Source organism: Rhincodon typus, chromosome 13, assembly GCF_021869965.1.
Source record: "Rhincodon typus isolate 14 chromosome 13, sRhiTyp1.1, whole genome shotgun sequence".
Classification (NCBI taxonomy): domain Eukaryota; kingdom Metazoa; phylum Chordata; class Chondrichthyes; order Orectolobiformes; family Rhincodontidae; genus Rhincodon; species Rhincodon typus.
The window spans coordinates 29,961,563-29,987,190 of record NC_063344.1 but is presented as its reverse complement, the minus strand read 5'-3'; the positions used below and the strand labels follow the sequence as shown (position 1 = coordinate 29,987,190).

At 38.2% G+C, this 25,628-nt stretch overlaps 1 protein-coding gene across 1 annotated transcript in view; it reads left to right on the top strand.

Annotated features, from left to right (window-relative positions):
• The window catches only part of mcf2l2 (MCF.2 cell line derived transforming sequence-like 2), a 314,201-nt gene that overhangs the window by 98,393 nt on the left and 190,180 nt on the right, over positions 1 to 25,628 (top strand). Inside the window, exons 2-6 of the mRNA XM_048604308.1 lie at positions 1,606 to 1,689; positions 10,816 to 10,930; positions 15,882 to 15,972; positions 24,201 to 24,320; positions 24,837 to 24,953. Coding sequence (XP_048460265.1) covers positions 1,606 to 1,689; positions 10,816 to 10,930; positions 15,882 to 15,972; positions 24,201 to 24,320; positions 24,837 to 24,953 — 527 coding nt within the window. The remainder of the gene's footprint in view (positions 1 to 1,605; positions 1,690 to 10,815; positions 10,931 to 15,881; positions 15,973 to 24,200; positions 24,321 to 24,836; positions 24,954 to 25,628) is intronic.

Here is a 25,628-nt window from a genome sequence, read left to right as displayed (position 1 = left end):
GGATAAGGTTATTATTAGGTGGTCTTAAAAATGATGTTTTAATGAACCTATTCAGAGATGTAATGGCATCCTCCTGAAGTAGATGGGACTTGAAACCTGGCTTTCTTGGCCCAGTGTTAGGGACACTACCACTGCACTACATGAGCCCTTATTATGTGCCCTAAGATGGCTATTACATGATCATCAGTTGACAACATATGGTCCATAATTGGTGTCAATTGGTCTTCCTGACTAGAACTTAATTTCTGAGGTGGTGGTGGTGTGATAAGCCATCTGATCATTTGCCCTTCTTGTCACCTTCCCACCAACTCGTGGGAAGGGAACATCCTGGTCATTTCTTCATTCCATTTGAATTTGGATGTCTTGTTTTCCACTATTTTAGTGGAAAACAACTAATGCCAGAAAAATAAATTATTCTATTTCTTTTCTGATTAATATGTCAGTACCATTTGGAGCATAAATCATCCCATATTATTTGCACAACTGTGAAGTTGAATATTATTTAATTACTGTGTTACACTGTTTGGTGGTAACTGGCAGGCATAAGCAGTGAATACACATTCTTTGTTTTTCAATTACTCAATTTTTCTATTCACTGTTTTCACTTTCTAATTTCTGTTTTAAAATAAAACTGATCACAATTTTCTTGGGCAACCATATGCCTAAATCTGCAGCATTTTAATAATTTGTCAGTTTGAGTTACATGTAGCATGGCAGCTTTGCAGTCCATGTTGTACGAAGTTACATTATTATGCTGCAGTATTCACTAATCTAAAACTGAATGTTGCTGCAGTTTAAATCACATGGTGCTACATTCTAGCCGCTGTGATGCTCTGCATATAATAATCATCCTGTTGGTCTGAACAATAGCCATTAAGGCAATTATTTAGATTCCCCACACAGTTTGAAGTAACATCTGAACAAATGCAATTTTAACAGAAGTAGTATCTTGTTGTAGTATATATAATTACTCATAAGAGGAACCTACAATTGCTGAATTTATTCTGTTGCATGGATGGATATAATCATCTATTTTTATGTTTAATAAGACCTGCTGAAGTCATGCCAAGTTATATTTATGTTTTATAGTTCTTTCCTACTTCAAAATGAGTTATTTCATTGCCATGAAAAATAATTCCATAAATAGTATATGTTTATGGCTAAAGATTTATGTTTAATTTGAACACAACTGAAGCCATTGGAAGAGGGAGAGATAGATTTTAGTAGTCATGTTATGAAAAGTGCTTTATCTGCTAATCAAAACATTTATTACAATCTGATGGAGAGAAAATTCAATGTATGTTTTTAAGCGAAGAACAACAGCCTAATTTTCGGTATTGATTTGCTTCATACATTCTTAAATTGTGTTTATTTAGCTTTGAAGCAGTACTGAATATATGAAGTATGTGAACTGTAGGCAGAGTGGAGATTTTTCCAAAATGTCATGATACTTTTGAGTAACAAGATAGTCTTATGACTGAAACATGAGTAATGTCTTGGGAAATCATTATCGTTTTTAATTCCTGAATAGTTCTCTTACTTTACAATGTAACTTTGTTTTGATCCTAGACTTGACTCACTGGCTTACACTTATTGTCTCCACAGATGAAATCATGCAACAAGAAATAAGACCCCTGCTTGCGGTTGATATTGTTGAACAGCTACAGAAACAGTTTGCTATTTTATCAGGTGGGAAATTAACAGTATTTTCTTCTTTAGTTGTTGTTTGTGTTGACTGGAACGTGATAGAAATTCTGAACTAAAATCTTTCAAGGTTATTGTGTCAGCAGTCAGCTAAAGACATGATCTGCTTGACTTCATGTCTAATGATCAACTTCGTAGAGTAATATATTTATGTTGTGTCTAGCTGAAAAAAATAGTGAATACATTGTAATAAAAACAGAAAGTGCTGGAGAAACTCAGCAGGTCTGGCAGCATCTGTGAAGTGAGTAACAGAATTAACATTTCGGGATCCGACTTTGTAGCTGAAGAGTTATAAAAATCAAGATGTGCTACAGCATCTCACAGAACTTCCTTCAAAAGCATTTTCCGAACCTGCAAACTTTACCAGCTGGAAGGGTGACAGATACACAGGAACACCAACTGTCGCTGAACCAAAATCTGACATTCTCTTCCTAATAGCACAGTGCAGTGGTTCAAGAATGCATCTGACCACTGCCATTTTGATGGTAGTTGGGGCAAGATGACAAATGTTGATCTTGTGAGTGATGCTCATGACCTGTGTAAGAATGCAAAAAAGGCAATTTGTTGTCCCAGAAACAACAGTGAGATAATGATCAGATAATTTGTTTCTTACTTACAATTGAGGGACAGTTTGTAAATGAAGCAAATGTGCAAAAGAAGTTAAGAACATTAGAAATAGGAACAGAAGTAAGCTATGCAGCCCTCAATTCCCCACCAAATCCACACCCCCCACCCCCAACACCACCCCACGCCACCACCACCACCACCATTGTACAAGATCACAGCCGTTCTGCCCCAGGCCTTAACTCCTTTTTCCTGCCAGTACCTCTCTTCCTTGATATTTCAAAAAGTAGACTAAAATAGACAAAAACAAATGTCAGACTGCACCACACTAAAACCTAATGCCATAAACGACAGTTTTCCAAGAGAAAGGATCTGATTATGATTTAGCAATGCTGTACTTAAATCAGACACCTAGAAGCTAATTTTGATTTGCCAGAGTAATTAGGCTAGTTGTGAACATTGTGCCTGTACAATCCCTAGCAATAAGAGACTGGAACCAATTTACTAGTCAGCCATAGAGATAACAAGGTGTAGAGCTGGATGTGAACACAGCAGGCCAAGCAGCATCAGAGGAGCAGGAAAGCTGACGTTTCGGGCCTAGACCCGTCAGCCACATCAGCAACAACTAGTTAGCTGGGAGTGGAGCCCCAAGCAACTTGCTATTAGAAAAGAGCTGGCTGGTGTATGTGTGGTGTCTTGCAGGGACCTGATATTTTCTAAATGAAGTTATTATATACAAAATAAACCCACATTCCAATCTCAAAATGGCAATTATCTATGGAATTTACGTACTACATTTATTTTGAAGTTGAAAAGGGGAAATTGCCACTATGAAAACTGGAAACTGAAATTATGGGAGCCTATATTTATTATTTATTGTTTATTGTTTATTTACATCTCATAAATGGAATTGCAACACTTCTACTCACATTATGAAGTGATTGGACTTGGGCTCAAGTCAGTGAACTACCAGATGGCAAATTCCACTTTCTCATTACTTTCTCACCAGTGTTCTAAGTGATGGGGAAAGAAGGAAAATTGAAAGTAGTGACAAATGCAATGCAAGAATCAAAAATCCTATTTTGTAAACTAATCAACCTTTTCACAGTTGTAAACGTGGCAAGCACAATACATCACAGAGGCATTTTGAGTGTGTGGTTTGGGATGGCATAGGACGATTGGGAGTAAAGAAATGGCGTCAGAAATATGGCATAAAAAGAATAGAATGGGATGGAGTGGCATGAAAAGGATGACACAGGAGCTGGGTGCAAATATTTTGTCTGCTAGTTCTGTAAAAAGTAGTTTTGAAGTATGAGCTAAGACTAATTGCACAAAATGAATATGAGTGAAATTAATTTTTGGTTTTCTTTGTGTGCTTTATAATTAGTCAAAATTTATAAACATTTTCTTTGTTTCAGACCCCCGTTTACATCTTGTCAAAATGTTTAGAAAATATGTTATCATCTGTAGATACAAGCAATGTTGCAACGTTGTAATTTTTAGAGCTTTGAATGACATTATATTACAGAAACTGTCACCTCCTGATAGCACGGTTATTCAGCATTAGAAAATACCACAACAGTGGGCGTTTTTAAAACTCTTTTTTTGGTGAATAACAAAAAGAAAGTGTGGAATTGATGGTCTGTAATGTAAATAACAACTCAATTCATATTGACTGTTGACTGATTGCCTGTTTCTGATTTTTCTGTTACTTTGAACACTGGACAAGTTCCAGACATTCTCAATCTCTAGGTGAAATTATTCCAGCTGTTAAATGTGAACAAATAACAACTGAAGTTGTAATAGATAAAGAAATGTACATAGCAGCTAGGCACTGGTTACAGCATGGAACATTTCAAAAAATAGTCTAATAAATCAAAGCCTACCAGTTGATTTGGTCATTTTTGTTCATTGGATATGAGCATTCCTGGCTAAGCCAGCATTTACTCCCCAACTCTAATCTCGAGAAAATGAACATGTGTTGCCTTCTTGAACCACCACAATCAAAATGTTGTAGTTACATTCACAATATTAGAGAGGGAATTCCTTGATTTTGACCCAGTGACAATGAAAGAATGTTGATACTGTCGCACAAGTCTGGATGATGTGTCATTTGGAGGGGCAGTTACAGGTAGTGACATTCCCATGCGTCTGTTGCCCTTGTGGTAGAGATATAGATCACAAGTTTAGAAACAGTCTTGGCGAGTTGTTTCAGGGCACTTCGTAGATGGTACACGCTGCAGTCACTATGTGTCAGTGGTGGATGTTCCAATTATTCCACTACCTTTATCAGATGGGCTGTTATAATTTGGTCCTCTCTTAGTCAGATTCCTGTTATTTTCTCCAGTCAAAATTTCCCACATTTTCCCCTTAAGGTTTTGCATCTCAACTTCCAGACAGTTCTCCCCGATTCCCATTAACTTCAATTTGCTAGGATACTCTTGGTCAAATCCTGCCTGATGTCATTGGCAGTGATGCTGATTTCCCCTCTTGAGTTCATTCCTTTTATCCATTATTTGATCAAGCATGTATTAAGGTCAACAGCTGAGTGGTTGGAATCCAGACTGAACGTCCAATGAGCCGGCTAATGTTGAGTAAGTGTTCCTTGCAGCGCTGTCAATGACACCTTCCATTACTTTGCTGTTGATAGACTGATAAGTGTTAATTGCCAAGTTAGAATTTTTGTGTCTTCTGTTGATAGTGCCTTCCTGTGTAATTTTCCATATTGCCAGATACATGCCAGTGTTAGAATCATACTGGAATAGGTTGGCTAGCAATGCGGCTAATTCTGGAATATAAGCCTTGAGGACTATTTCCACAATGTTGCTAGGATCCAAAACCTTTGCAGTATTTGGTATCTTCAGCTGTTTCTTGATATCATGTGGAGTGAATCAGATTGGCTGAAGGCTGGCATGTGCAATGCTGAGGACCTCGGGAGGAGGCCACATTGGATCATTCACTCAGCACTCTTGGGTGCAGATGCTTGCTAGTACTTCAGCCTTATTTGCACTGATGTACTGGGACCACTCTTTATTAAGGAGGGGTGTTATTTGTAGAAGCCACACTTCCTGCTTGTTGTTTGTCTATCGCCATTGACTGGATTTGGCAGGACTGCATAGCCTACATTTGACCTGTTTATACCTAATTTTTAGGTACACTTTGTGCTACTCCTGGTGTGCCCTCCCGCACTCTGAATTGAACAAAGGTCGATCCACTGGCTTGATGGCAATGGTAGAGTGGAGTATATATGTATATGAGACCATGAGGTTACAGATTGTGGCTGAAATAATTTTGATGCTGCTGATGGCCCACAGTGCCTCATGGATGCCCAGTCTTGAGTTACTAGGTCTGTTCAAAATCAATCCCATTCAGTACAGTGGTAGTGCCACATGATGTTTTGAAGAGTATCCTCAAAATGAAAGGTCTCCACAATGACTGTGAAGTGATGAGTCTTAGCAATATTGACAAATGACTCTGCTACGCATATGTTTGTAAGAATGAGGTTAAGTATGTTTTCCTTCTTGTTGGCTTCCTCACAATCTGCCGCAAGCCCAGTCTAGCAGCTATATCCTTTAGGACTGGGCCAGCTTGTCAGTTTGATTCTACCAAGACACTCTAGGGCATGGATATTAAATTCCCCCAACCCAGATTACAAGCATCCTTCAAATGGTGTTAAACATGAAGGAGAACTGATAGATCGCCTGAAGGGGTTCAGTAGGTGACAATCAGCTGGAGGTTTCCTTGCCTATATTTCACCTGATGCCATGAAACTTTTTTGGATCTAGCATCAATGTTGCTAACCCCTAGCACAAGTCTGGCCGTATACCACTGTTCTGCCATCTCTGGTACGTTTGCCCTCTCATTGGGAGAAGACGTAACCAGGGATGATAGTGTCTGGGACATTGTGTAAGGTATGACTCTGTGAGAATGACTATGTCAAATGATTGCCTGATAAGTCTGTGGGACAGTTCTCCAAATTTTGCCATACGTTTGTTAGTCCCATTTGTTCATAAGGACGAATTTATAGGGTTGGCAGGGCTGCGAGTGCCACCATCCTTTCCAGTGAACGTAGCTGGGTGGTCTGGCAGTTTTCATTCCTTTTATCAGACTTCGTAGCTGTTATATATAACTGAGGTGGCTTAGTCATTAGGCAGAGGCATTTAAGGGTCATCCACATTGTTGTGAATCTAAAGTCACATGTAGGCCACAACCGTTGGCGATGGTAAATTTGTTTTCCTAAAATTCAATGAACCAGATGAGTTTTTACAACACTTGGCACTGGTGTCATGATCACGATTAGAACAGCTTTTAATTCGAGATCTATTAATGTAATTTAAATTTTGCCATGTGCCATGTGGGGTTCATCATATGTAAATTTGTTTGTTTAAAAATGTGAGTCACTGGACTGGAGTTTGCTCTCTGCAATAAATGAATAACAAGGGTCTTCTGTGGGATTTATACTGCAACTGATTGTAAATTACAGAAGTATAACACCCTCTAGAGGGGAACTGGCATCTGTGTAAACAGCATAAAGAAATGTGAATACCCTTAAGAAATCAGATTTGAGTTATTAATGAGTATCAGTTAGAATGTTGAACTCAATGTCAGATCAAGTGCAGAGACCATAATAAAGAGGAAAACATAATTTGAGAAAGATAAAAATGAAAGAAAGAAGAAAAGATTTTTAAAAAAACTTTTATTTTATTTTCAAAATCTCGACAGTTATTAAAGTCTGAATGAATCAGACACCACACTGGTAAAAGTTAATTTCCAGTACCAATGAGATTGCTGGATAGTAATTAAGACTTTTCTCCATTAGAGACTCTGTTTACCAGATAATAAATAATCAACAACATGCCATTTGAAATATTTAAAAAGTGTATCAGGTGGTGAAATACTGTTGGTTTTGGAGAAAAATGGCATCTCGAGTTGTGATAGGCAGTTGTCCATTTTAACTCTGCATTTGTAGTTAGTAGACTTTGCTGCCTGTGTTGCACAGAATTAGCATTGAGTACTGTTAGTCTACAACAAAGTTCAGCACAATATCTTCATAACATCACAGTATATAAGTTGCCTTTAGAAGAACATCAACAATCAAGATGGAACAATGTGAAATGTGTTTTATGACAGGCAGAGGAAAAGGAACTATAAGAAAATGCACTAAACATTATAGGGCATCAAATTGTAGATATTGGTGAGAAAAGAATTCTGATGTATGAAACCACAAGAGGGCGGCATGATCCCACACTCATGAGAAATTTTATCTCAACAGAACAAATGTGATACCGTAGAATTAATTCATTGATCGTAGAATCTCTACAGTGACTATTTTGCCATGTGATTTTTTTTTTGAAACCAAAGTCAACAGTTTCATGTGTACCGTAAGTCATCTACTTTTTAACTGGAAATCAAATGACTGAGAAAAAAAACTAAGCAAAGTATTTAAAGAGCTAAAAAAGGGTTTTTTTTTACTGAAAAGAAAACCTGGCATTAAGAGAACTAAGGACATCTGCAATCATCCCTGGACAGAATGCCAGGAATCAGAGTAAAGAAGACTCCTCAGGAGCTGCATGTCTCTCTCTCATTCTTCCAGCAGAGATTTCTGAATGGAACCTGACATTTTCCATATACTAGAATTTTTGTCTACGCAGTAAAATCTTGTAGCAGAGGATGTTAACCAATTCTCAAAAATTCTAATCTAAGTTGGTTGGAATCACAACTGCATATTCATCATCAAACTACAGCTATCAGCAATTCCGCTTTGTCAATGGGAAATTCAATGAACATGGAACATTTATTCTTTGTTTCCAGACACTTAGCCCCACAGTTTTCTCAAGGCACAGTGAGGTCTGCATGTAGAGGGTGTGGACAGAAGACGGACAATGAAATTAATTTGTGATTGATAAAGATTATGGGGAGAGATTAGGGCAATGGGACTATATTGGGCTTGATAAAATGCTGTATGGAAAGAACAGGAAAGTAAGGGAAGGGAATGAGTTTTGTTGACTGTCTCTTGGAAGGAGCTGGTAAAGTTTCAAAGAGTTAAGCAGCCTCCTTTTATCAGGACACACAATTCTACAATTCTATTAGTTATTCTCAAAAAGTCATACAGCATAGAAACTGGCCCTTCAGTCCATCGACAAATACCAAACTACACTAATCCCATTTATCTGCATTTGGTCCGTAGCCTACTTTGCCCTGGAATTTTAAGTGCTTATCCAGACATTTCTTAAATGTTACAAGAGTACCTTCCTCCGTCACCCTCTCAAGCAGTGCCTTCCATATTTCTACCGCCCTGTGAATGAAGAAAATCACTTACTCCTCACATTACACTTTTGCCTCTGGTCTTAGACATATCTGCCATGGGGAAAAGATTCTCATGATCTACATCTCTCATAAAAGAAACCCAGATTCTCCTCATAACTGAGGCTTTTCATCACAGGCACCATCCTGGTGAATCTCCTCTGTACCATCTCCAGTGCAATTATGTCCTTCCGACTGTGTGGCGACCAGAACTGTACTCAGTATTCCATCTGCTGTCTAACCAATATTTTATAAAGTTGAAACTAGAATTCCATGCTCCTATATTCGATACCCCGGCTAATTGAAGGCAGGCATACCGTATGTCATCTTTACCACCCTGTCTTCCTGTACTTATTATTCAATTCCACCACATCAAATCCTGTCTGCATAATTTAACCTTTTAGTCCTAGTATAATTTTTGTGGAAAGCCTCACTGTTTGCCCAAAGTCCAGTAATAAGAACAAAAGGAACATTTAAAAAAAGGAGGAAAATTAGACTGTACAGCCCATCAAGCCTATTCTGTCATTCAGTATGATCATGGCTGATCTTTAGTTTCAACACCCTTTTCCATTCATTGCTAATACTAGCTGAGAGACCAAAAATCTGTCTATCTCAATGTTATATATGTGGAACGTCCAGAACTTCTGGCTAGAAAATTCCGATGCTTCATAATGTTTTAAGTAAATACATTTCTTCTCATTTCAGTGCTAAATAATCAGCCCCTTTCCTGATACTGTCCCCTTCACTATCTTGCATATTTCAATGCGATAACAACTCATTCTTTTAAACCCCAGAGAATATAGACCCAATTTACCCACTTATTGGGGGGCGATGGCCTAGTGGTATTATCACTGGACTGCTAATCCAGAGATCTGGGTAATGTTCTAGGGACTCTGGTTCAAATTCCGCCATGGTGGAACTTGAATTCAATAAAAAATCTGGAGTTAGGAGTCTAACGATGACCATGAATCCATTGTTGATTGTTGAAAAAACCCATCGGGTTCACTAATGTCCTTGAGGGAAAGAAACTGCCATCCTTACCTGCTCTGGCCTACATGAGACTCCAGATCCACAGCAATATGATTGACTCTTAACTGCCCTCTGGGCAATTAGGCATGGACAATAAATGGTGGCCTAGCCAGAGATCCCCACATCTCATGAATGAATTAAAAAAAATCTTGCTATAGTACAGTTCTCCCTCATCCCAGCCCACAATCACTGTCATATAGAAGGACAAGGGCAGCAAATATATAGGAACACTACCATTTGCAAGCTCCCCTCTAAGTCACTTACCATCCTGACTTGGAAATACATCACCACTCTTTCAGAGTAACTAGGATGAAAAGTCTCCATTATGAGGAGAGATTGGGTTTGTTTTCCTTGGAGAAGAGGAGGCTGAGGGGTGATCCGATTGAGGCGTATAACTTTGAGAGGCATAGACAGAGTGGATCACAAGAATCTTTTCCCCATGGCAGATATGTCTGAAACTATCGGGTTAAAATCGTCTCCAACGGCATGTGAGAATCCACATCACCACCAACATCTTGAGTGCAATTAGTGATGGGCAATAAATGCTGGCCCAGCAGTGATGCCCATGTCTCATGAATGAGTAAAAAAAGATGAATAGGACTGGAACTGTATACTGCAGACTTAAAGGTTTCTATTTGTTCCTTCCCTGTGTTAGAATGTTCTAATTGGTGCTATTTTATGGCTGTCTGTTGTCATCCAATATTTCATCCAGTTGACATTCTTGATGAGTGAACCTAGAATTGTGTGATGTAAGATGTTCAGACTTGCACTCCTGGAAAGCAACCACAAGGTAGCAATTTGCACAGGAACCTTGGCTAACTTCCTCACTTCTAGTTAAGGGATGCTGAGGCCAAATAATAGATAGTGATCAAATGCAGTTACTGTTGAGATTAGCTAATGGATCCGCACTCTATACTGAAACTTGTATGCTTCTCCACTAAAACAGAATACAGCACATACTGGAAATATGAAATGAAAGAGAAAATGATGGAAATGATCAGCAGGACAGACAGATTTCATTTCCCGATTTCCAGCATCTGCAGTATTTTGCTTTTGCACCTAATCTGAATGGTTCTGTATCTTGCTGTGCATTAAGTCTGTTGAAGAATGTTAACACTAACTTTTACTCTGAACTGTTTTAAAATGTTTTACTGCAAATTATTGCAGATTTTTTTTGCCTTCAAGTATCTTCTGACTGAAATATTTTTAAAACAGGGGGACGTAGTAGGGATGGTGCGCCAATCATCACTTTTCCAGAACACTCTACCTTTGGGGACCTTTCTGATGAAGAGTTTCTGAATGTTGTAACATATTTGACTAGCATCCCAAGGTGAGTTATGCTGTTGTCTCTTGTGTTTGCTATAAGTGATATCATTGGCCTTTGCTTTTTATACTATTTTCAATCACTGTACATACTTAATAGATTCTTCATTAGACTATAGCACATTTAATTTCAGGTTATTGTACTTCGTTGTATAGGATCAGGTCTTACACTTTATAAATTCATACCAAAGGAAGATTGAGAAAATATGCAGTGATTTACCTTTTTGTAAAACAGTTTCAAGAGAAATATGAGTACTTGTTATTTTCATCTGTATTTTCAAAGCAATTCCACAGCCAAAACATTCAACACAATGAAACATGTTTAATTTATATTTCTGACTTCTACCTGTTCTGCTCATTTTCTTTTATTATGATTTAAATACCAAAACTTGCAATAATTTTGGAGCAGTGAAAGACTCATTATTGGACTACAGGAACTTCTTTACAAAAATAAAATAAGGTGCTGGGAGGCATAAATCTGAGGTGCCACAAAGCAACAGCTGTCATGAGGATGTCTTCACAATGTGAGAAATTTAAAAAGAATTTTTTCTTTATAAATACAATTAGCGTCCCCAGTATCATTATTAATCTGGACATAGGTAGTTTCAGTGGAAACAGCTGTTGACAAACATAAGAACATAAGTCAGTAGTTTTGGAGATAAGAGTTACACACAGGTCTGTTGGGCCTGGATATCCATCTGCAAGTTCAAAATGGCTGCCCAAACATTGAATTTTGGATCTGAAGGCAGATTACATTAGAAGTCAGAGCGGGCAAACCTGGTCGAAGAGTTGAGGATGCCATGCGTGGAAGGAAGGCTAGCTTGAAGTTTCAGGGAAAAAATGAGTATAAAACAGCCTTCCAGTCTTAACCCCTCATACCCCCTTACCTCTAGCACTCTTCTCATGCCCAATGCATGTCAACCTATACTTCCTCATGCCCTGTGTACACCTCTATGGCCATGCAAATCCTCCATGCCAACCTATACCCTGTACCCACTCCCATGGTCTTTATAGACCTTGTGGCAGCTTATTGGCAACTCTAGCCAACCAATGCACCCCAAACACTACCCTTTCCAACTATGCCAACTCACCTGGTATGTGCAGACCTCAGGACCCACGATGAGGTAAGACAAAATAAACTTCTTCATTATCTTGAAAAACATTCTTGTGCATAATTTTCAGTTTACTATGTTTATGTTCCTTCAAATACATAATAGCTTATGCCAACAAATATTTCTTGTAGATAGTACACACTGCTGCTACTGAACATCGGTGGTGGACATAGTGGATGCTTATGGATGTAGTGCCAATCAAGCGGGCTGCTTTGTCCTGGATGGTGTCGAGCTTCTTGAATGTTGTTGGGGCTGCACTCATCCGGGCAAGCAGGGAGTATTCCATCACACTCCTGATTCGTGCCTTGTAGATGGTGGACAGGCTTTGGGGTGTCAGAAGGTGTGCTACTGACAGCAGTATTCCCAGCCTCTGACTTGCTTTTGTAGCCACTGTGTTTATGTGGTGAGTCCAGTTGAGTTTCTGATCAATGATCACCCCCCAGCATGTTGATAGTGGGGGATTCAGTGATGGTGATGCCATTGAATGTCAAGGGGTGGTGGGTAGATTGTCTCTTACTGGTGATGGTCATAGTCTGACATTTATGTGTCACGAATGTTAATTGCCACTCGTCAGCCCAAGCCTGGATATTGTCCAGATCTTGTTGCATTTGGACATGGACTGCTTTGGTATCTACGAATGGTGCTGAACATTGTGCATTCGTCGGCGAACTTCCCCACTTCTGACCTTTATGGTGGTGGGAAGGTCATTGATGAAGCAGCTAAAGATGGTTGGGCCGAGGACCCTACCCTGAGGAACTCCTGCAAATGAGAAGACTGACCTCCAACAACCACAACCATCTTTCTATGTGTCAGGCATGACTGCAACCACTGGAGAGTTTGCCCTGATGCTTCTTGATGCCACACTCAGTTGAATGCAGCAATTTTCCACATTGTTGGGTAGATGCCAGTGTTGTAACTCCAGTTGAACAGCTTGGCTAGGGGAGCAGCAAGTTCTGGAAAACAATTCTTCAGAACTATAGCCACAATGTTGAGAGGGCCCGTAGCCTTTTCAGTTTCCAGTGACTCTCAAAGTTTCTCGCTATCATGTGGAGTGAATTGAATTGACTGAAGACTGATATCAGTAATGCTGGGGACCACTGGAGGAGGCCGAAATGGATCATCCACTTGGCACTTCTGGCTGAAGGTTGTAGCGAATGCTTCAGCCTTACCTTTTGCACTGATATACTGGGCTCATCTGTCATTGAGGCCTTGTCCCCCAGTGGGTTGTTAAATCATCCGACTCCATTCACGACTAGGTGTGGTAGGACTGCAGAGCTTAGATCTGATCTGTTGGTTGTAGGATTGCTTATGCTGTTTAGCATGCAAGTGGTCCCTGTTAGGTGGCTTTCCCTCTCCAAAGGTGTACAATGGGTTTCCAAAGAAATGCAGGAAGTAGAGACTTACTCTTATCAGGTTCACTTTGCACACTTGGATTTCAGATTCCACGTTTACTGAGATCCAATGCAAGTGGGGGCAGCTGGTAATTTAATTAACCAGCTGCCTCCATGAATCACTATTGTGCTAATCCCAACCCAACGCCACAAAAATGGGAAGTGACTAATTTAGGTGCACGATTTGTGATTTCTGTGCTCATCCACCAGTTTCACTGTGAGAGAAAATCCAAGCTTTGTAATGTATTAATAAATAATATAATCTTTTATCAGATTGAACCTGTCCATCTCCTTATATTTTATATTTGTGTTTTGGATGTAAGAGAATTAACTAAAGTTCTGTCTGTAATGTTATGTAAATCATGGTAATTAAGATCAGCACTGCAAATTTTTCATATTAATTATTAATGTATAATTAACATTAATTTTTAAAATGTAACTAAATTGTGAATATCCAGAAGTTATTTTATGTGCTTAAGTTTCCAAACTTTACATAAGATTATGATGTTGCATAGAAGAGGTTATCAGGTCCTAAAGTTCAAATGCTGTCATTGTGGCAATATGATAACAAAAAATTATCAGCCTAGTTTGGAATGATGTTATTGATAACAATAAATATACCTTTGTAAAACAGAAATTGAACTGTCCTAAATCTTTTGATTTGTTTTAGTTGTCATAGCTCATTAAATTAAACAATAGAATTTTTATGACGGAACAGGTATGACACACTTATGTGTTACATTCATACATTCTAACTGAATACCAAAACAGTAATTTATCCCTGTGCAGAAGAAGTATCATCAGTGTTTCAAACAGCAGGGTTTCTTTTATTGACTATTCATTAGGTTATTGCCAATAGGAAATGGACCTGCAAGATGTTGCTATATCTGACTGTGACTGTTGAAATAAATTGGGTTGGCAAACTTAGGAGTAGTGACTACAACATGATAAAGATTTAAGTGCTGATTTTCCTCAATACTATATTACACATCAGCAAGACCCATGGAGTGTAGGTGGCCTTTCAACTAGACCTCCTCTGGAGCTAAGTTGCATTGCTTCAATGAACAAATGTAATTTGATATACTTGCTTACATGGGGGAAATACCAGCACAAATGGGTTTGAATTGAATTGCTTGTTCCCATAATATAAATTATATGTATTGTACACATTCATTAGAAAAACTGAGAATGATCACAGAACTATTACAATTTTTTTTTACAGAAACTTGGAATTTTCATGTTTCTATTAAAGAAACAGTCAATGGAAGGCAAAACCTTCCGATGAATGCAAATTGTATAACTGTTTGTCAATATAGCAAGCGATGCTGTAGAACAGGCATTAGTGCAGCGTGATCTTTTTGCACTGCATATGTAATATAACAAAAACTGTTGTCAACATGGTCGGCTTTAAGGAGATGATCCCGTGTTGTACTGATGCAACTTTTTGATTTGAAGGTTTAAAATGAAAAGCAGGCAGCTCAGTGTAATGTCTGCTCAATTTCCATTGATAAAAAACAGCTGACTGTCAGTTCTATTCTAGTCTGCATTCTGAAAGCTTTGTTTGAACATCCGAAATTGTATGGACAATTGCAGATTGATTAGTGGTGGTCTATGTAAGCTTTTCAGTACTAATAGCTATAACTTCATATTTTCCCACTCAACAGCACTGAGAGTGATCTTTCTATCCAGACCTGTCTATCTGGATATTTCTGCTCATGTTGCTGTTTAAAATACGAAAATTTGCTACACAAGAGACTTGTCAGAATCTGTAAGGAAAGAAAAGGAGCTCCTCAGATCTGAATGATGAATAATCCCTATTGTAAGGTAGATGAGAGAGAAATGTTAGGAAATAGAAATGGAGAGTACAAATCCCAAACCTAAAGGGAATACTAACTAATGATAAGAACTGTATGGTTTATATAGTCGCTAATGGAAAGGAAGTGTAACCTGTATGACGACATTCATAACTGACAACAAAAATCACATTTCAGTTGACCTTTTACAGTAGCAATTTAATTGTTCTTTGAAGTTCTCCCTATTTAGTTATCTATTTTAATCACATTTTTCATCAGGAAATGGTGGCAGTTGAGTAGAGGTTTTGAATTTGACTAGAAATCTAATGATTCTAATAAACAACTATTTTTAAAACAAATATAAATAAAAGCAAAGATAAAAGTCTTGCACAAAAAAAAAGTTGCTTCAATTATATACACTCCACTCCCCATTTTCAAGCTATTTAATGGCTATATTAAATTTCCATTTAATCAATTACGTTACTTAGAACAACGAATTCATAATCTTTAAGATCACAGAGTATGTTTTACATCATACTATAGGAACCATATTATTATCTGTAGAATCCATTAGGTAATCTTTGGATAGTCTGTAAAATGGTATTTCTTTTAGTGCAATATAAAAGATAATTTTCAAAAGGTTTGCTTCTGCTTTATTACAGTCTGGATGCTGCCAGTATTGGATTTATCATAATTATTGACAGAAGGCGGGACAAATGGAGTTCAGTCAAAGCATCTTTAATGCGCATAGCAGTGAGTAGAATTAAAGTTTTCTGATTGCTGAAATTCGATTTATTCTGAGATGTGTGGTTCCTTTTCATGGCATTTCCCATAAATAAGACATCTTCTGTGAAGCAATTAACTGTAGCTAAAATTGAAAATGTTATATTTTTCGTTAATATTTAAGGCTGGGATATTTCATAGGAATATCAGAGCAAGAGAAAATCATTCGTCCATCAAGACTGTTGTGCCATTTGTTGAGAACATGGCTGTTCATCTGGCTCAGCAACACTTTCCGATGCCATCGTATAACCTGTGATGTTATTAAGGGTTATTCATTGACCTCCCAAAATTTTGGTGGGGTAGAGATTTAATGGTACAGCTTTATTTTTGTAATTTTTAATCAATCTGTTCAGAAACATTATTACATACCTCTGGAACAGATGGGACTTGAACCTGGGTCTTCTGGACCTGAGGTAAGGGCACTCCCGCAGCTTCTTAAAAAGTATACAATTAGCATAATCCAGCAATCAAGTAGCTTATACAATAAAGTAAAGTGAAAATAGTAAGACGTCACGTAAACATTTGGACTTAGCACTATAGTGTAACTGTCAATAACTTATGATTTCTATCAAATAATTAAAGTGCAGGGTATGTCAACCTTGGAGATATGTTATAAAAGGTTAATTATCCAAGGTATCAACGGAATTAATTTTGACCTTAGAGAATAACACTACAAAGGTATGGAGTGGTAATACTTGAAAGCTTTAATAAAGCTCCATTTTAAATTTGCAGTGTAGTTCATTAAACTTTACTTCTTCTATTTTCGGTACTAAATTACTTGTGATTATTTGAATGATACACAAATTCATATACTGGGTAAAATGTAATGTGAAGCAATAATTAATTAAGACCATAAGGTGTGTTAGTAAAACTAGGCCATTCAGTCTGTAGAGTCTGCTCTGCCGTTCAATGAGTTTTTGGCAACATGATAATTACAAACTTCACTTTTCTGCCGTTGCCCCATGTCCCGTGATCCCCTTACTGATTGATAATCTTTCTACCTCAGCCTTGAACATATTTAACAATGAACCTCGACAGCCCACTGCGGTAAAGAATTCCTCAGATTCAGTACCTTCAGAGATGAAATTCCTCCTCATCTCTCTCTTAAAATGGTCAACCCCTTATACTAGGCCATCACCTCAGGGCAATAGTGATATTATTGCTGGACTGTTAATCCAGAGATGCAGATAACATTCTGGAAATATGGGTTCAAATCCCGCCATGGCAGATGGTGGAACTTGAATTCAATAAAAATCTGGAATTAAGAATCTAATGATGACCATGAATCCATTGTTGGTTATCAGAAAAAAACCATCTAGTTCACTAATGTCCTTTAGGGAAGGAAACTTGCATCCTTACCTGTTCTGGCCTAGATGTGACTCCAGACCCATAGCAATGTGGTTGACTCTCAACTGCCCCCTGGGCAATTAGGGATGGGCAATAAATGCTGCCTAGCCAGTGATGCCCTCATCTTGTGAATGAATAAAAAAATAAGATTGTGTCTGGACTGCCCTGTAACGGGAAACAACCTTTCTTCATTTACTCTGTCAATCCCGAAAATAACCTTGTATGTTCTAATAAGGTTACAGTTCATTCTTCTAAGCTTCAGTAGTACAGGCCCAACCTGCTCAAACCCTCCTCATAAGATAGTCTCACCATACCCAAAATCACTCCATGAACCTTCTCTGGACTGCCTCCAATCCCTGTATATCTTTCCTTAGATAAATGGCTCAAATCTTAGGGCTAAAAGGATCAAAGAGTATGGGGAAAAAACTGGATCAGGATACTGAGTTATACAATGAGCCACGATCATATTGAATAATGGAGCAGGGCTTAAAGGGCCAAATGACCTACTCCTGCTCCTACTTTCCATGTTTCTATATTTCTAGAACTGCTCACAGTATTCCAGCTGTGGTCTAACTAGACTAATGTAGTTTAAGCAAGTCTTTTTTAGTTTTATACTCCATTCCCTTTAGTATAAAGGACAATGTTCCATTTGCTTTCTGTATTACATCCTGAGCTTGTATGCTAGCTTTTAGTGATGTATGTACGAGAACACTCAAATCTCTGTGCTGCAGATTTTTACACACTTTCTTCATTTAAATAATGTTCTGTTTCTTTAATCTGCCTGCCAACATGCATAACCTAACATTTTCTCACATTTTATTCCATCTGCCAGTTTTTGACCACTAATTTAAACTGTCTGTACCTGTCTGCAGACTCTTTGTTTCATTTGACCTCCCGTGTATTTTTGTGTCATCTGCAGACTTGGCTAATGAACATTGACTTTTCTCATCCAAGTTATTAATCAATATTGTAAGTAATTGTGCCCCCAGCACTGATTCCTGTAGCACTGATTTCCGTGGCACTCCATGAGTTGCAGATTTCCATCCTGAAAATGTCCCTTTATACAACTCCTGTCTTCTATTAATTAATCAGTCTTCTATCCATGTTCGTATATTATCTGAAACACCATGGGCTCGTTTCTTATTAAGTGCCTAATGTGTGGTATTTTATTGAATATCTCTGGAAATCCTATTATATTACACCCAATGCTTCCACTTTATTAATCCTGCTTTTTATCTTCTCAAAGAATTCTAATAAATTTTTTCAGACATGATTTCCCCTTTGTAAAGTCATGCTGACTCTGCTTGATCATATTTCTAAATGCTCTACTATTACATTCTTTGTGATAGATTCTAACATTCTCTCATTTATGGATGTCAAACTAACTAACCTATAGTTATATATTTTTTGGCTCCTTCCCTTTTCAAATGAAGGTATTGAATTGGCAAGTTTCTAATCCTCTGGGACTTTTCCAGAATCTAAGAATTCTTGGAAGGTGGGCTGTCGTGCAGTGATTGTGTCCATACATCTGGACTGGGAGGCCTGGGTTCAAGTACCACCTGATTCCAAAGTGTGTCATAACACTCCTGAGCAGGCTGATTAGAAAATATCTATAGCCAGTGTGTCCACTGTCTCTGTAACTGCTTCCTTGGATATTTCCAGATGCATCCCATTAGACCCAGGAAACATAATATTCTTTTGCTCCATTTGTTTCACTAGTACTTTTTTTCTGCTGACGGTTAATGCATTTGTTTCCTTTCCTCCTTTTGCCTCTTGATCATTTAGTATTTTTGAAATGCTTTTAATATCTTCTGCTTTGAAAACTGGTGCAAAGCGTTTATTCAACTTCTCTGCCTTTCCCTGATCCCCATTATTATTTCCCCATTCCCTTTCTCTTTGTATATGAATAATAGTCTAACTCTTGTTTATTATAGTGACAGTAATGAGGATGTTATTTGCACACTGTGGTAAATACCTGAAGCTAATATATAACGGCAAATAGTGTTGTATTTAAATTTCCAATCAATACACTAGCAGTGACATTTGTTTCAGACATTAATTTCTGTAAATGAATTTTAAAAATGTGTAGTATTTTAATATATACAGTTCTTTGGAAAATTCTTAGTTGTGCTGATGACCAATCATAAATGGATTTCAGCCTGTCATGATTTAATGACAGACCTAATACTAAGAAGCTTCCATAGTATTTTATGTCCCGGTTGTGACCATTCTTATTTCTATTGATTGTCTCGTTCTTAATAACCAAAAGGTTAGCACTGTTTTATAATAAACTCTGAAATTAAGGCAGTAATTTTAACGGTCTGTTGGAGACAGGCTAGGAGGTGCAAAGGATGGGGAAATGGCATCAGGAAGGAAAGCCAACATGTTCCTGTTGCTAAGGATATCTCCAGCATTGCGAGAAGCGACAGTTCAACTACTGGCCAACAAGAAGCTGACTGTCAATTGATACAATTAATTGACATATAATTTATTGGCAGTCATTTTAGAAGGCTGCCAGTGTTTTATGAGCATGAAACAGCTCCTCACTGAGTGTTGACCCTAGCAGCTACGCAGTGCCTTCTCAGGCTTGTAGGGACTCCCTTTCATGAAGCTTTAATACTGATGGAGGGGCCCCACCATAGTAATGCTGGTCACTGTGACCCTGCCACCGCCACTACCACTGGGGTGTTCACTCCTCCGACCATCTGGGCCTGCCTGGCTGATGCTGGAAATTTATGGCTTTTTATACTGGCCACGTGATGGCACTTGCGGAGGCACCCTCTCCTACCTGGTGCAGTCTCAGCAATAACTACCTCTATCAGTGGTTTGGTCAGTCTGTAGAACTGCCAGGCCTTTTGATTAGGCCTTTAGCTCATTGAGGTAGGCTTCCATCCTTAATGGGATAACACAGTGTGGAGCTGGAGGAGCACAGCAGACCAGGCAGCATCAGAGGAGCAGGAAAGTTGACGTTTCAGATCGGGACCCTTCTTCAGAAATTGAAGAGTCTTAATGGGAGTGCATTCCTGTCCGTCTCATTGCTGCCATTGTCTTGCCCCTTTTATATGCAGCTTTGGGACCCACATTACATGCCAGCCTCGGGATTCTCAATACACAATAAAATCTTTGTCTAAGAATAGTTTAATGGACAGAGATTTTAAGAACATGAAAGTTGTATTACTATAACGATAACTTGCATTTCAATAACACCTTTAAAATAAATTAACATTATAAGATACTTCATGGAGGAAAATGGAAAAGTGAATGTTAAATCAAAGATGGAGATATTAGCAAAAGCTTGCTTAAGACAAGGTTAAGAAGGAGTTTCAAGGACCAGAGGAAAATGCAGAACTGGTTTTGGTTAAAGAATTTTAGATGATGAGGTATAGATAGATCAAGATACACCTGCCAATTTTTGAACAAACTTTCAAAGAGCAGATAAGAAGCTTGTCCAAGGAATAAAAAGTTTGGAAATTGGGGATGCTGGAGGAAGCTACAAATATGAAGAGGTACAAGGAAGTGAAAAATCTTAAACATAAGAATAATAACTTTAAATTTAAGGTGTTGGGAATGGAAAAGCATTATTAATAATAATGATGATGAGTGAAATGGATTTGTTGTGGGATGGGATGTTTATGGAAATAAGACATAGTGAGACCAGCCAATAGAGTATAGTAAAGTCTTGTTGTGGCATAGGCATGCATGTAGGTATGAGTGGCAGATGGACTGAGGCAGGACAGTGCATGTTACAGAAATAAAAAGTAGGCTGTCTTGAGATGAAGGAGATGTAAATGCAAGTTGCTGCTGTTGTTATTGTCAGGCAGAGAGTATTGTTCATGGTTTTAGTCAAAGCCATTTTGTTCTTTTACAATGGGTTAAAAACATGATTGAATGTTTAAAATAGAGCGTATTGGGAGAGCTGAGGGAAGATAACCCATTTAAGGAACTTGAAAAGTCTTACTCAAAGTATTTTCCTAAAATCCAAAAATATAATGTTAGCAGACATGTACATTATTTTTCATAACTTAACACTTGGCATTAATTAGAATTAGTATTACCTGATAGGTGAATAAAAAAGCCAGTTTTTGTGTACCTTTCTGTTGTCCATGTTCAATTTATTTTCCCATTTCCCTGTGGGATCTGTCTTCTTTGGTTGTTCTATTTTTCTCTTCTTTGACTTTATCGTCTTGCTTATTTAGTTTTTATTTGTTAGCATTTTTCCTTTATTGTTTTCTTCCTGCTTCTTTCTCTTCTGTGTAGTTTATTTATCTATTTTTTTTTCTTGATTTTCTTAACTGTTTCCACAATTGATGAGACACAAGCAAAATATCTGGAAAACCACTGAGCGACCAAAACACTTCAGTTACTAACACCATTCAGATTCTTGTTGGCAGATCAGATGCAAATACATTCAACTAATGTTGAACTGATCTACAAATCGTTCTGTGAATCCTCCCAAAATAGCAGTGTACCTAAAAATGATCATTACAAGAAATTATTATCATTATATAATATTATGATAATTAGTAGTATTAGTATTAGTACTAGTACTAGTATTATCATTATATAATATTATGATAATTAGTAGTATTGGTATTAGTACTAGTACTAGTATTATCATTATATAATATTATGATAATGCTAGATTATGTCAAGTTTGAATGAAAATCATGTTTGAGAACAAAGAATTGAGTTATACACCAAAAGAAAGGTCATGTTCCTGTGTCCGAAAATACGAGTACAATGCACATTATTAGATTAATAGGATTGAATTTCGTCATATTTTGGCTGTATCAGTTTTGTTGAGTTATGTGAAGGGTTTCTCCTCACAAGGCTCAGCAGGGTTTCTTGACATATTGTTCTAAACTTACCAGACCTCTACAGTACCCCCTCATCTGATTCTACCACTCAGCATACCCGGAAGAATTTGCTACTGCCAGGATATCTTGGAATAGGCTGTTATCCCTGGTGCTGGTGCCACCTTTAAAAGGACATTGTGTATCCAGACAAGCACTATTAGTACGGACATGCCCAGTGTGCTGATTGACATTTGCCCTGGGCATGACAGAGAAGGGGAAATTGGCACATCGTTTTGTGCTCAGGGACCTGGAGATCCTGGTAGATGGGGTGACTTAGAGGATAGATGTTTTCTTTCCCACAACCAGCAGTGGAGGCCACGACCCCAGACCCTGTCAGTCTGGGCCAAGGTTGCCACCCAGGATGATGTGGCCTCAGCCGACTTGAGGAATACTCAACGGTGTAGGAAGGAGGTCATTAACCTTCTCCATTCCATCAGGGTAAGAGCCACCATCTTCTCTCCGCTATCTCACATTCACTTTCTCTGCAGCTGCACACATCTCCCACATTGGCTCATCTTCTACCACTCACACTGTTGCATACAACATCTTCCCTTACTTACTTACTGTCACCCACCTCTGATATTACAACCCTGCATGTCCTCTGTGTGCTGCCTACTCACTCACTCAGGAAAACTCACTACTTTTCACCCAACGCTATCAGTTCTAACAGTTAAGCCAGTCACTTTCATCTCTCTCAGTCCCTACCTTTCTCTTGTTCCAGGAGAAAACAGTTGTCCATTGGTGCAGAAAGAGGCAAAACAGGTGGTGGACTGACCAGCACCTGTCTCCTCACCCCTATAAGGGGAGGATCCTGACTCTGATCGCCCCTTGTGGCCAACTGACCAAACCCAAGCCTCTGGACTGATTTCAGAGGCTAACCCTTGACTTCCTGTATTGAGACCCACTGGTTGAAGGCTGTCTCCCTTGACTTGGCTAAGGACTGCTGACAATCATGGCAAGCTTCCTGGCTTTGTGTCTGCTCTAAATATTAAGGCATGTCAGAAGTAATTTGAGCCTGATACCTCCAGACGGGAGGCAAAGCACAAAAAGGCAATGTAGGGGATACTGTAAGTATCTAAATAGGTTCAAATCGAGTGAGCGCTGAGACAAGCCTGGCCCAATCCATCAGCTAGATTCTTGTCCCTGAATGTAAAATATCCTTGAAGTAGCATTTCAATCCTAATTGTTGATGTGCCCTGAAGTGCAGCTTTAAAGTGCAGAAGCATCCTGTAAGTGCATTGCAAATGTGCATGAGGCACCTGAGAGGCTGTGATGAGTTGGTTCCCAGCATTCATGGTTGCAGGAGACATGCAGCTGGAAGGTTCCCTGAGATGTTGTTGCTGGATGTCTGAATTTCTTAGAATAATGTTCACATTATCATTCTTATCTCATAAACTCACATTGCAACTGATAATATTGCACACATGCCAACTTAGAAATTAAGCAAAAGCTAACTGATTGCTTTTCAAAAATTTGTCAAATTTTTGAAAAGCATTGTTTTATTAACATCAACTATTGCCTATGTATGCTGGTACTGTTTTCCAGCTCCGACCCCTTCTCACTCCAATCAACTAATGTTGACACTTTAGATTCTTCTGTTCACCAAAAGCTGTGCTCCAAGTTTCTAACCCTCAGTTCTGCCCTACTTACATCTATTTTCCTCCTCCTTTTAGGAACTATATTTTCCCCTCCTTATTTCTCCCCCTCATCTCCCTTCATTCCGTCCATTTCTACTAAACTGGATAAGTATGGATGCAAAGAGACAGGTTTGGACCCCTCTCCTATCAACTTGCCTGATTAATCTTTGTATTGTAGGGAGAATTCCTAGTTGCAGTATGCAGAGACTGTGGCCATTATTAACCTTAGAACCAACGTTGAAGGATAATGCAGCCACAAAGGCCAAGATTGCTAATGTTGTTCAGGCGTTTTACGCTGAGCGTCAGTACATGTAAGATTCCAAAGACAATCGTCTCAGAACTTTTCATCTTTCTTCAGGGATCATTTCCAGGGAACTTGCAGCTAATTTTTGTCCTGCGACCTTCTCGTTTCATCCAAAGGACAATTGCCGACATTGGCATCAGGCTACAACGAGATGATTTTAAAATGAAGGTACCGGTAAGCATATGGTTTTATCTTGTATTCTGACAAACACTCAAGTTTATGTTTTCATAGAATTTAATATATTGTGTAGGAACTGCATAACTTTTATAGAATTACAGAATTATTACAGTGCATAAGAGGCCATTCTGCCCATTGTGCCTGCACCAACTGTTTTATCTAATGCCAATCTCTTGCCTTTTCCCCATATCCCTACATACCATTATTATCCAAAGACAAGTATTGGATTTATCTGCCATATAAATGGATAGTTCCGTAAAAGATCCATTGTAGATTGTGTCCTTCATTGTCTAGGCTGATGTTTAAGTGGTTCGTTTTTGTATTTTTCTGAAGTGTTCTGTAGCAACATTATTATCTTCAATGCAATATACAGCCATAAATTATTTGAATCAGATGTTAATGGTGTCTTTGTCTTCCAGATATTTAATCTGGTTATGTTTTATTATACTGCTTTGTGGAAAGTGAAGAGTGATTTGATGGCTCAAAAGCCACTTCTCATTGAATTTGTTCCAGATTATCATGTTAAATACAATAGCAGATCTACACAGCTACATTGAAAAAAGTCAGCTGACAAGAGACTTAGGAGGCACTCTAGAATATTGTCACAATCAGTGGATTCATCATCGAACTGTGAGTGCAAAAATATAAATTTTGTTTGTCTTATTTTCTCCACATTACTAATTTCTCTTTGTTTTCTTTTCTTTTGTTATTTAAATATTTACGGTGCTGACTTTTAAAATCAGTATCATAGCCATTTTCTATTCACTTTTCCTTCTGAAAATATGACCAACAAAACCACTTCCAATAAAATTGTCTACATAAGTATAACAGTGATGCTTTCTTGAAATCCATATATTTTTATATATTTTTGTTGAAGTGGGACAACTGTAACTTCTCCCCATAGACCTTACAATCAAATGTGCTTGCTTATAAGTTTGAAAGTCACATCCATATTGCCATTCCATGTTATCCTGTTTACAGGTTATGTCTGATAATATCACTTTTCTCATTTATTTGACCCTTTCCCAAATGCATACTCAACCTTCATTCTCGGGGATTGTAAATAACTGCAGAAATAAACCTTGTCACTTTCTTATTGCTTCAGATACTATCATCTTGTTACAGTTAGTAATATCAAGAGGTAACCTGATCAAAGTCCCAGGTGGATTGTTCTTCATTCTCTATGTATTATTTTAACCCCTTATCTAACATAATCTGTTGCCACAACAAAAACAAAGTTGCTGGAAAAGCTCAGCAGGTCTGGCAGCATCTGTGAAGGAGAAAACAGAGTTAACGTTTCGGGTC